This window comes from Nicotiana sylvestris, chromosome 10 (assembly GCF_000393655.2).
Source record: "Nicotiana sylvestris chromosome 10, ASM39365v2, whole genome shotgun sequence".
Classification (NCBI taxonomy): domain Eukaryota; kingdom Viridiplantae; phylum Streptophyta; class Magnoliopsida; order Solanales; family Solanaceae; genus Nicotiana; species Nicotiana sylvestris.
The window spans coordinates 117427109-117440141 of record NC_091066.1 but is presented as its reverse complement, the minus strand read 5'-3'; the positions used below and the strand labels follow the sequence as shown (position 1 = coordinate 117440141).

At 42.3% G+C, this 13033-nt stretch overlaps 1 protein-coding gene across 1 annotated transcript; it reads right to left on the bottom strand.

The window, feature by feature from the left end:
* Positions 1–10703: 10703 nt before the first annotated feature.
* LOC104210838 (uncharacterized) lies at positions 10704–12125 on the bottom strand. The gene has a single exon (XM_070159493.1). It carries the CDS (start codon positions 12123–12125, stop codon positions 10704–10706), a length of 1422 nt encoding a protein of 473 aa, XP_070015594.1.
* Positions 12126–13033: the final 908 nt, after the last annotated feature.

Genomic DNA, 13033 nt, shown 5'->3' with positions numbered 1-13033 from the left:
TCAAAGGAAATTCCGTGTCTCTATCTGAAGAGCACAATGAGGAGTAGTCTCAGCCATATGGGCAGTCTGAGTCCCAAGTTGTGCCCTCCACATCTCAGAGCACCTCCCGGGGCACAGTTAGCACCAGTCATGAGTCAAATGCAGTTTCTCAAGACTCTAATTCTGATGATGCCCCTGATAACTGAAAAGGGGAAACAATTGCAAAAGATGGCATAGTTAGAACAAAGAATAAGGTGGTCTGGAAAGACATTTTTTTTAGCCTAAATACTTATTTAGAATTTCGAATGTGGTGGAAGGAAATATCCCTTAATCATGAAAGACAATTCCTCACCAAGGATTATGACAAGTACAATCTGACAGTCCTGGAGCAGTTTACAAAGAGGAAAGGGTGGATGCAATTCACTGAGAAGCTGGTGAATGTCAAGGAACACATTGTCAGGGAATTCTACGCTAACACGACATTGTAAAAGGGACCAAGGATAAGTGCTAAACCTAAAAGTAAAATTTGACCAGCGCATTTTGAATGCCTACCTTATACTTGAGGATGTGGAGACGAAGGATTATTTGGATAAGTTGGCTGAGAAGGAGGAGGTCAGACCATGGATCGTAGATATTCTTGCACCTGGGCCAGCTCCCCTTAGATAGGTGACAGAGTGCCGATCCTCCACCAGACACTGAGTTTTGAGGCAAAGGGGTGGCAGACTTTTGTGTGTACAATACTTGATCCATGCATGAATAGGAACAACTTGCCTTTTCCAAGAGCAGTGCTAGTAGCCTCTATCATGGCCAAGAACCTAATCAATGCGGGTGCCTTGATGTTGGCCAATATCACTTTGGTAGCTCAGCAGAGTAACACCTCCTACCCCTACCCCAGTACCATCACAGAGTACTTGAAAGATTCCAAGGTGGAGTCCACGCCATTTGATATGGAAGTCAAGCTAACTGATCCCTTTGATCTGTACAAGTTGCAAGACCCAAGGAACTCGAAGAAGAGCAGCCAGCCTAGCACTATTACTGGCCAGTCTCATGAGCTATTAGTAGTAGCTCCTGGTCCCTTTAAGATCCCTTGCACTTCATCTGAGCCTTCCACCAGTTCCAGAGCTCTTGTTCTTGAGCCACAATCACCCCCTACTCTATTGCATGCACCAGCTCTGAGGCCGGTTCCTTTGCCTTCGGTGCACTGTCTACTTTATGGGTTTCTCAGACGCTGATGAATCTCAATAATTGGATGCAGACAGCTACATCAAAGCTGTTTGAGATATCTAGTACGGTTGCAGGGTAGACATCTACATAGCTGGACCCTTTTGACATTGGCATGAAACTCACCAAGGTCTTGGACAACCAAAAGATGATTATGGATACATTGGTACAACATGGTGCAGTAATTGAGAAGTTGCCAAGCAGGTGAAAAAGATGAGAAAGACACAAGTGAGCAAGAAGTCAGTTGACTCACTTCGAGCCAAAAGACACAGGTCAGCAAAAAGTCAGTTGACTCACTCTAAGCCGAGGTAACAAAGATAGCTGAGGCCGACGACTTATCGTTTGACATGATGATGGACCCCACTAAGCCTCACACAGTGATACACTCAAATTACACTTTAATAAATAGTGTAAGGTGGTCAGTGTCAAATATAACAACCCAACAAGGTTGGGGTTGAATCCCATAAGGAATAGTTGTGAAAAGGTTACTCGATTAGTGTGTTGCTCGACTAATGTCATAGTTCTATCCAGTTAATGGTAATAAGAGTATGAATTAATTGTAACAAGAGTATGAGTTGAGTTTGATTTGAAGTAACAACTAGTTTAAATATTGAGAATGTAAATAATTTGATTAAAGAAACCAAGGTTGTATCCCCTTTAATGAAGTATAATGCTATTGGTGTTAATATGATATATTTCTAATGGAAGGTCCTTTTGATATGCAAATGATGTCTAAATATCTACCCAATATTTTCCAATAGTTGGGTAGTATTTTCTCTTTATGATTTTTTCCAAATATAAAAGAGTTGCAATTAATAATAATCAATATATGCCAAATAAAACCCACTTATTCCTAAGCGATTCTATTAAACAAGGTTTAAAGCCTTGAGTCATTGATATTTACTTGTTCCAAATTCCAACCCACTTTCCCAAGCAAAGCAAGAATTTAATGGCACTTGTTAATGTTTGCAACCATTAACAATAAATGAAGAATGAGAAGTAAATAAATATCAACCAACCATTATATATATATATTAAATGTTAAACACCCATTAACATAACACCCATTTAGGGTCCACTACCTTAGTATTTAAAATTAGCTACTCATGCTAAAATACAAAAGGAAGACACTATTTAATTCCATAAAGATTACAAAGTGAGAGATTCTTGACCCAAAAGCTTCCAAAAGAGAGGAATATTAATGCCTTGTATTGTAGCTTCAAAGTCAGAGCAGATGAGTCCACAAAATCACAATAAATCTATTTATAGAGGGCAAAAAATCGAGACATAAAACGGACAAAAATGCCCTTTCAGGTAAAGTATGCGACCGCATTTCTGTCGCAAATCAGACATGCGGTCCGCATTCTCTTCATGCCCACGCACTTCAAAACCATAGTTTCCAGGCCATCGTCGCATTGTGGGTTTGCGGACCACATTCTAGCTATGCGATCGCATTCTGCGTCGCATTTTCCACCATTAGCACTTCTATTCATGAGTTTGCGGTCCATTATGCGGTCCGCAAACCTGTTATGCGATCGCATTTTGGACCGCATTTCTTGCACCAGATTTTGGCTAACTTTCTGTTTTGATTTGCGATCCTTTGCACCTTATGCGGCTCGCATGTAGGGTTTGTGATCGCATAATGTGTCGCAAATCCTCATTTCTGCTACATTTTGCTCTTTTCTTGTCTTTTTATGGCTTTTTGCTTTCATTTCCATGCTCTTGGGTCCTTAAACCTCATGTACTGCAAAAACACTAAAATTACATAAGTAAGGGAGGTAATTGCATCCAGCTAAAATCTAAGCAATTAGTATTGAAATGTGCCGAAATTCTCCGGTACATCAACACCCCCAACTTAAACTCTTGCTTGTCCTCAAGCAACTAAAACAACACTATTCTAGTCTAGACTCCATCTACCAAACATGAAACAATAATGACCATGGATGGTGTTTGTTGCTAGTACTTCAAGCATGCATCTTTAGTTGTTTTACCCTTACTGAACCATCAATATATACAAGGAAAACTAATTAACTTGTGAACTTTGAGCCTCAGACAATGTGAAAAAATGCTACCCTCAGTTGAGTGCACTTGCATTTGGCTCAACAACCCAACTTGTGTTCAACCTTACAGTTCATGTGCCCTCACTAAAAAGAAAGTCCCAAAATCACAATATGTACAATGACAACAAAAATGGATGAATTCACAAAGACACTCACTCTCAGAAAAGAATTTCAAGTGTTTCAACATACCATACCATAGGCTTGACCTTATTTAATTCATCACTTTATTCTAAGAACGCTCAGTTGGGGATCCCATAAGGACTTTTTAAGCTTGTAATGTAGGTTTAGGGAAGGGTCGGATAAGCATTTGAATACAAGTAACTTCATCCTCCTTGAACACTACTCACATTTGTCATTCTTTTTACGCTTTGTTTCTCTTCAACCCCCATAGCCTCATTGGCATCTAGTTCCCAATATAGAACCACCTTAACTACCTCTCTAATTTTCTTCAAGGATCCATAATTTATATACATACAAATATTTCTCTCTTTTTTTTTATAAAATATTTTCTTTTGGAGCTTGAATAATTTCACATTTTGAGGTTCACTTTCCAACGCTCATTGTACAATCTTGCCAATTTCTGACTTTACACCACACCCCCAACTTAGGCTTTTAGCCTCATTCTCAATGCTCAAGAAGGGACGGATTCAAAAGAGGGAATTATTTCACAAAAGGGGAAAGGATTATAATGAGGTAGCCAAAGAAAAGGTTAAAGGCTCAAATGGGGTAACTAGTGATACTATCTGTACAATTGGTGGCTTGAAAGGCTAACTGGTTTTCCAAATATCACAAATACTGCTAAGGTCATTTCTCCAACCAAGTGTAATTATTATAAGCATCGAAAAACCAACCGGGCAAGTTCTAGATGGCAGAAGCAAACACAAGAATTATTTACACAAAGAACTCACACACATGGCATACGAACTGTTTGGCTAACATAGTTTGAAGCCCTCGAGTCAACACTTGGCAACTCAAAGCTTTCATCAGATATACAAGTATAACTCTAGGTAGACATAGAGTCACAGAGCGAGCCTCAAGTTCACACAGTTGATCTCTTCTTTTTTTATATATGGAAGGATATATGCTATATACAGACACACCTGCTTGACACTAGACAATTACACCAAACCGGTCAATATGTTTCATTCTACTATTACACCCTTGGAAAATAACTTGACAAAGAAAAACCAAGGGAAATTCATTGCTTTTTTTTTGCACAAGGATAACATACTTTATGTACGGAGATCACAAAGCACTAATATATACAAATTACGAACTACAGAACATAACTTATGTACGAAAATTACAAAACACTAACATACATAGAATCACAAAATACACATGAGTACATAAGTTTGTTTATAACATAAAGGCATAAATATGTACAACAGTTGCTAATGTCACAAAAGTATAAACAAGGCTACCACCCCCAACTAAAAGGCATACATTGGCCGCAATGCATAAGAACATAGAGTAGAGTTTAAGGGGCTCCCTGAGGCGCACTAAGCGCTATGGGAGTCGGCAGTCGGCTGAGTGATGGTGGGGTCACCCTCTGATGCTGAAGCTGGGACCGATGGGAGCTCGACCTGAGGAGTGACCTCCACTGATGGAAGAGGGATCTCTGGTTGGTCCAGAACTGGAGTTGGGGCCTGTGACTGCTAGCCTCGCCCACCGATGGTTGAGTGGCCGAAGGATCTACTAGGGCGGCCAAATCTGCTAGCGAATGTTTGATCGCTATCTGAAGTTCTTCTTGCTCCACTTCCTCAACTGTAGGAACAATAATCTTCTTGCCCTTCTCCTGAGGGCCATCATCATCCAAGGACCATGAACTCTCCTCATCCTCGCCCTCATCTGCCTCCTCTTCCTCGGAATCAGTAGATCGTACGGAAACTTCCGCATCAGGAATATCAATACGTACCAGAGGAGCTGGAGGCTAGGGAGTCTCGGCTGTCTGAGGCGCAATGTCTGCCATTAGGGTAGTGAAATCAAGACCTATGTCTTATGGAGCTCAGTATTCATAGAAGCAACCTCCTCACTGAGCATAGGCAAACCACTAACCTCACCGCGCTCTACCTTCTCATCCCTTAACTCAAGCTGCTGCAAGCGATCCCCATACATTGTTTGTTGTTGTTGGAGAGCTGTCATGGAGGATTGTATAGGAGTCAAGCTTGTTTGATGAGGTTGGGCAGGGTCTTCAAAAGTTGGTCTACTTTGGCATTGGCATGCTGAGCAATAAGACCAAGCCTCGAAACTACTGGTAGTGCAGTAGAAGGCTGAGCAACGGTGGACTGAGAGGGAGGCTGTGCAGTGGAAGTAGATGCAATCGGGATCTGAAGGGACACAGGAATCTGGAACTCTGAGGGCTCTATTGGAATTGGAGTCTGAACCTCCGGTGGAGTGACAACATCACTAATGCGAGTGATGTCAATATCTTTCAGCTCCTTCCCTGTCTTGTTAGAATAGGACATGAGTGGGATGTTCACAGCCTTGCAGAGGGCTGTGATCAGACAGGGGAAGGGCAGTGAAGTGGATTTCTACCTTGCTTGGATCCCTAACTCTTGGAAGATAAGGGCACCCACATCGATCTTTATGCCCGTCATAATGCATGCAATGAGAAGATCCTTCTCAATGTTGATGTCAGTTTCATTTGTGGACGGTATTAGTCAATATGTGACAAAACCGAGCCAAAATCGACTCTCTATAGTAAGATCCTCTTTGTAGATTTTGTGCACAGGGTTGATCCATGCAGGGGTCCCCTTTGCGATTATAGATGCTATCCAACCCTGCTTATTCTCCCGGTTCACCCATTTGGCTTGGTACTCAGTTGTTCCTAGGCTCCAGTCAGGGATGTAGAATTTGTTGATAGACTTAGTGCTGTAGCTCACTTCTTTCCGTCGAACTAGCACAGTATCAGAGAAGACCCTGTTGCGTTTGTGGTGAGCAGTCCGGGAAGCTCCGTATGAGGCATAAAACTCACAGACAAGAGTTTCATTGTAGTCATCTGGCAGCTCAGTGAAACACTGCCATTTTCTAGCTGTTATGTTCTCCCAAATGTGGGAGTTTTGCTCCTTAAGTCCGTTCATGCTCACTTGCTTTTCGGGAAGAATTTTTCTCTTTGTTAGCCCTTCTCGATAGAGTTCCCTAGAACCCTCAACTACAAACCGAAGTTGGTAGTCATCTCCCCTCTTTCGTCTTAGCTCTGCCTGTAGGTCTACTGCAGGCAAGGTCTCCTCCTCATCAGATTGGGAGGGACATGGTATGTTAGGATCCGTCTGGGGTTATTTTGATTGTGATTCTTGACGATTGGTGGAGTCCCTTTTAAGTGCAGAAGATGCATGTTTCTTGGCAGCCATATCTACACGAAAGTGAACTGTGAGCGACATGGCAAGCAGCAGTGCAAAAAAGAAAGAAAAAATTAAAGAAGAGGTTAAGAATGCGACAGGTATGCAATCGCATAACCACTATGCAGACCGCAAACCTGTCGCAAAATTGCAGCTCCGGAAATGATACAAATATGTGATGGTTTATGCGATCGCATAACCACTATACGGACCGCATAACCATCGAAAACCTGATTCCACAAAAAATCAAAACCTAAAATGTGATCGCAAATCCCACCGCAAAGTAGGAAATGCGATCGCAAAATGATCGCAAAAATCATGCTGAGAAACTGGGTGCACTGACTTAGTATGCGTTGAGTTTGCGGTCCACATATCAACTATGCGATCGCAAACTTGCCGCATTTTGTCATCTGCTTTAGCCAACCTAGGGTTCCGATATGCGGCAAAAATGCGAACTGCATTGGGGTTTTGCGAGCCGCATAGTCCATCGTCCCAATCAATTCAACCGAACCCTTAACAAGCGGCCCTATTTCTTGCTACCCAGCACCCCAATTACATTTTCTACCCAGAATCGACCACGATATGTACAAACAACTATGAAAAACAACACAATCAAAAATGCAGAACGAAAATAAAGAAAAACTCAGAAGAGATAGACGTGAAATTGGAACTAGAGAATTAGGGAAAGCATACATACCAGTGAAGATTAGTACAGGCCCTATGGAGATTACGAATGGGTGTTCGTCTTTTATCAGACTTGATCACTAGCCGTTTTTGCCCCTTTTTTCAGTCTGTGTTTGCCTCTCTTTTCTATTCGTTCTTTTTTTTTTCTTCTGTTAGAAATTTTTTTTTGTTTTGTTTTCAATGTGTGAGAGATGAGAGAATGCGATGACTTACCTGACCACTTTGCGGTTGGAAAGTCACTGCATAACACACTATGAGACCGCATAAGTGTTATGCGGTGGATTCAATTAACTTGCAGAAGAGTGACAATGCAGTGCACAATGCGATCGTATAGTTGAAATGCGGTCTGCAAAGTACACCACCTTGTCGCATTCTGACCAACGATTTTAGCCAAACTCATTGTTTTGGTTTGCGACCAAAATGCGGTCCGCATAGTGAAAATGCGACCGCATCTTTGCAGCAAACTTCACACAGTTGTTTTTCTTCCCTTTCTTATGCATTCCTACCCAGTGTTGTGATCTTTTGAATCCCGTGCATCTAACACACACTTTAAATTGCTCCAGTAAATGTATCTATTAAAAATTAAAAACTTTAAAGAACAAAAAGGGTGTTACCAGACATGGGTTGCCTCCCATGAAGCGCTTGATTTAATGTCACGACATGACGAAGTTGGTGTTCCTTTGGATTTACTCAATGGTCGGGCACAGACCATCTTTGAGAGCTAGATGCTCCACCAAATGCCATTTACTTTGAATATCCGGAGCCCATCTTCTGATGCTAGTTCCACAACTCCAAAAGGAGAGACAGTGACCACTTTGAACGGACCGAACCATTTTGATTTAAGCTTGCCCGGAAACAATTTGAGCCTTGAGTTAAAGAGCAATACCAAGTCACCCGACTTGAACTCTCTTTTCAAGATCTTCTTGTCATGGACGAACTTCATCCTTTCTTTGTACACCGCTGCACTTTCATAAGCATAGAAATGGAATTCCTCCATTTCATTGAGTTGTGTTAATCTCACATTTGCAGCTTCAGCCCAGTCCAAGTTCAACCTTTTCAATGCCCACATAGCCTTGTGCTCCAATTCCACCGGTAGATGACAAGCTTTTCCGAAGACTAACCGATAAGGAGAAGTACCAATAAGAGTCTTGTACACCTTGCGGTACACCCACAGTGCATCATCTAGCTTCCTTGACCAGTCGGTCCTGTTTGCATTAACAGTCTTTGCTAGAATACTCTTGATCTCCCGGTTGGAAACATCAACTTGACCACTTGATTGCGGATGATAAGGTGTGGCTACCTTGTGCTTGATGCCATATTTCTCAAGTATCCCCGTGAAAGCCTTGTTACATAAATGAGACCCACCATCACTAAGAATGGCTGTAGGAGTGCCAAACCGAGTGAAAATGTTTTTCTTCAAGAATGTGGTCGCACTCCTTGCCTCGTTGTTTGGTAAGGCAATCACTTCAACCCATTTGGACACATAGTCCACAACCACCAAAATATATTTCATCCCGCAAGAACTTACAAAGGGCCCCATGAAATCGATTCCCCACACGTCGAAGATCTCTATCTCCATCACAAAGTGCATTGGCATTTCATGCCTCTTGGAGATTGAACATTGTCATTGACATTTGCCACAAGCCTTGACCATTTTATTGGCATCATGATAGATTGAAGGCCAATAGTAACCACATTCAAGAACCTTAGCCGCTGGTCGATTTCCTCCATGATGACCCCCAACTGGTGAGTCGTGGCATGCCTTTAGAATTGGCATAATCTCTTCTTGCGGAACACACCATCTGATAATATTGTCAGCACAAACACGGAACAAGAATAGCTCCTCCCAATAGTATTGCCGACAATCTCTCAAAAACTTCTTCTTTTGATGGGATTCCAATCCATTCGGGATAAGGCCACTAACTAGATAGTTAGAAATATCGGCATACCAAGGAGCAAAAGTTCTAGATAGTGCCAATATGTGTTCATCCGGGAATGCATCATTGATTTCAAGATCTCCCTTTGGTTTCCCTGCCTCCTCAAGCCTTGACAAATGATCCGCCACTTGATTTTGAGTTCCCTTGCAATCCTTGACTTCGAAGTCAAATTCTTGCAACAACAAGACCTATCGAATCAACTGAGGCTTTGCATCCTTCTTTGCCATGAGGTAGCGAAGAGCCGCATGATCTGTGTACACTATCACCTTGGATCCCAACAAATAAGCTCGGAACTTCTCGAAGGCATAGACAATGGCAAGAAGTTCTTGCTCTATTACTGTGTAATTCATTTGTGCCCCATTGAGTGTTTTGCTTGCATAGTAGACCGAGTGGAGAACTTTGTTGTGACTTTGGCCAAGCATTGCTCCAATAGCTACACCACTGGCGTCACACATCAGCTCGAAAGGAAGAGACCAATCAGGTGTGACAATAATAGGTGCCGTGGTGAGCCTTTGCTTCAATTCCTCAAAGGCTTTGAGGCATTTCTCATCAAACACAAACTTGACATCCTTCTCAAGGAGTTTGCACATAAGTTTTGCAATTTTGGAAAAATCCTTGATGAAGCGCCTATAGAACCCAGCATGCCCCAAGAAACTTCGAAAACCTTTCACGGAAGTAGGTGGAGGAAGCTTAGAAATAATCTCGATCTTTGCCATGTTGACCTCTATGCCATGCTTTGAAATTTTATACCCCAACACAATGTCTTCGTCCACCATGAAGTGACATTTCTCCCAATTGAGCACAAGGTTGGTCTCTTCACATCTCTTAAGCACATGTCTAAGATTGTGAAGACAATGCTCAAAAGAATCACCAACTACCGAGAAGTCGTCCATGAAGACTTCTAGAAAGTCCTCTACCATGTCGGAGAAAATGGACATCAGGCATCTTTGAAAAGTGGCCGGAGCATTGCACAACCCAAATGGCATCCGGCTAAAGGCAAAAGTTCCATACGGGCAAGTGAAAGTCATTTTCTCTTGATCCTTCAAGGCTATGTTGATTTGGTTGTAGCCGGAATATCCATCAAGGAAGCAATAGAATGACCTCCCTGCTAGCCGATCAAGCATTTGATCAATAAAAGGCATAGGGAAATGGTCTTTGCATGTGGCACTGTTAAGCTTCTGATAATCCATGCATACCCTCCATCCGGTCACCGTTCTTGTTGGGATGAGCTCATTTTTCTCATTTTTGATCACGGTCATGCCTCCCTTTTTCGGCACACATTGCACCGGGATCACCCAAGAACTATCGGCAATAGAGTAGACTACCCCGGCATCCAACCACATGATGATCTCCTTCTTTACCACCTCTTGCATTGATGGGTTCAACCGTCGTTGATGTTCCACACTTGGTTTTGTCTGGCTCTCTAGTTGGATATTGTGTTTACAAATTCCTGTGGGAATCCCACGAATGTCCGCAATTGTCTATCCAATGGCTTGCCTATGCTCCTTCAAGACTTCCAACAATTGTTCTACCTGCACATCATTCAACAAAGAAGAAACGATTACCGGTAAAGTATCATTTGAGCTAAGAAATTTATACCTCAAGTGCGGTGGAAGTGGTTTGAGCTCTAGTTGTGGCGGCTTAATAATAGATGGCTTTGCGGGAGGTGTGGCTCTATTCTCAAATTCGAGAGAGAACTTTTCTGGAACATAAGTGTAAGAACCAAACCCCTCCAATGCATTTACCGATTCCATATCCTCACCATCAAAGTTCACCAAAATAGCCGCCAATGCTTCACCGAGGCATTGTTCTTCCATTTTCATTTCAACCGCATCCTCTACATCATCAACAACATCGATCAACGAGATGCTTTCATACTCATGCGGTAGTTTCATACCCTTGCTTGCTTGGAATGTAACCTCTTCATCATTCACACGAAATTTAATCTCATTCCGTTCTGAATCCATGAGTGCTCTTCCCGTGGCAAGGAATGGTCTCCCCAAGATGATAGGGATCTCTTTGTCAACCACACAATCAAGGATTACAAAGTCGGCGGGTAAATGAAATTTTCCCACCTTCACAAGTACATCATCAACAATTCCCACCGGGTGTTTGATGGAACGATCGGCCATTTGCAATCTCATACTTGTGGGCCTTGGCATACCCAATCCTGCTTTCTTGTAAATGGCAAGAGGCATCAAGTTTATGCTCGCTCCATTATCACAAAGGGCTCTTGCAAAATCATGTACCCTGATGGTACAAGGAATGGTAAAATCTCTCGGGTCCTCTTTCTTTTGAACGAGTGATGTTGCAATGATGGAACTAACCCGGTGAGTCACATTCACCACTTCATTTTTGGTGGTTTTCCTCTTGGTGATCAAATCTTTCAAATACTTAGCAAAACTCGGTATCTCTTGAAATGCTTTCACAAATGGGATATTCACCGATAATTGCTTGAGAATGTCGTAGAACTTCTCGAGTTTGCTATCATCAACCTTTCTAGCGAGTATTTGAGGGAATGGAGGAGGAGGTCTAGGAATAGGTTGAAGAGTATTTGGTGTCTCTTTTACCTTTTCCTTTACCGCTTCCCATTTCTCTTCTTGCACTTGCGCATTTTCCGGAATTTTCTCATTTTCAACAACAATTGGCTCTTCAACCCCAACCAATTTCTCAAACTCTTCTATCTCAACCACTTGTTCACCCTCTCCTTGTAGTAACTTCCCACTCCTAGTAGTAATTTCCATGACATGAGAAGTTGGGCCACTCCCACTACCCTTTGGGTTCGCAATTGTGTCACTAGGGAGTGTTCCCTTTTGCTTTGGATTTTTCTCCCTAGAGAGGTCTCTCATTTGCATCTCCAATTTTTGAATGGATGCGGTATGAGATCCAACAAGCTCGGTCATGTTCCTCATAGAAATATCGGATTTTTCTTGATTTTGCAATACCCGTTCAAGCATACTTTCCAACTTAGACTCGCTTGAGGAACCTCAATTTGAATAGTGACCCTTTGGGGGAACAAAAGGGTTTGAACTCTGGTTTGAGAAGTTGTTGTTGTTGTTCCAACTTCCTTGGTTTGAGCCACCTTGATCATTTCGCCATTGTTGGTGGCCTTGCCCTTGCAGGTTTGGCCTCCATTGGTTTTGTTGTCCTTGACCTTGGTATTGTTGCCTTTGGTACCCTCCTTGAGAGTTGTTGACATAATTTGCTTCCTCAAAATCCTCATTGGATACGAGTTGCACATCCCCAACCACATTTACCTTCTTTGTTTGGCTTTCGGTGAACATCTTTGTCAACACATTAACATTTGTAGCAAGCCATGCAATCACTTGATCTCTCTCTTGATTTTCCTTGATCATGTTGCTCAAGGAAGGAGAACCTTATGTAATTCCACCTGTGGTACCCTCGGAGTGCCATGCTTGATTATGCTTTGCCATCTTGTCAAGTATTTGTGTCACCCTTGCGAATGATTTGTCGATGAAAGATCAGGCAGCTGCATTCTTGGCTATAGATTGGTTCAAAGGATCCAAGCCCATGTAGAATTTCTCCAACAAAATAGAATCTGGAAAACCATGGTTTGGAGACATCCCCAAATATAATTTGAAATGATCCCATGCCTCATGTAGATATTCTCCCGGTACTTGCTTGAAAAAGAAAACTTTATCCCGGAGCTCCGACTTCTTACTTTGCGGGAACCATTTAGACAAGAAGGCTCGGACAAGTTTGGCCCAAGAATGAATGGAGTTTGGGGGCAGATTTTGGATCCATTTCCTTGCGTCCCCAGCTAAAGAATACTTGAAGCATCTCAACCTTA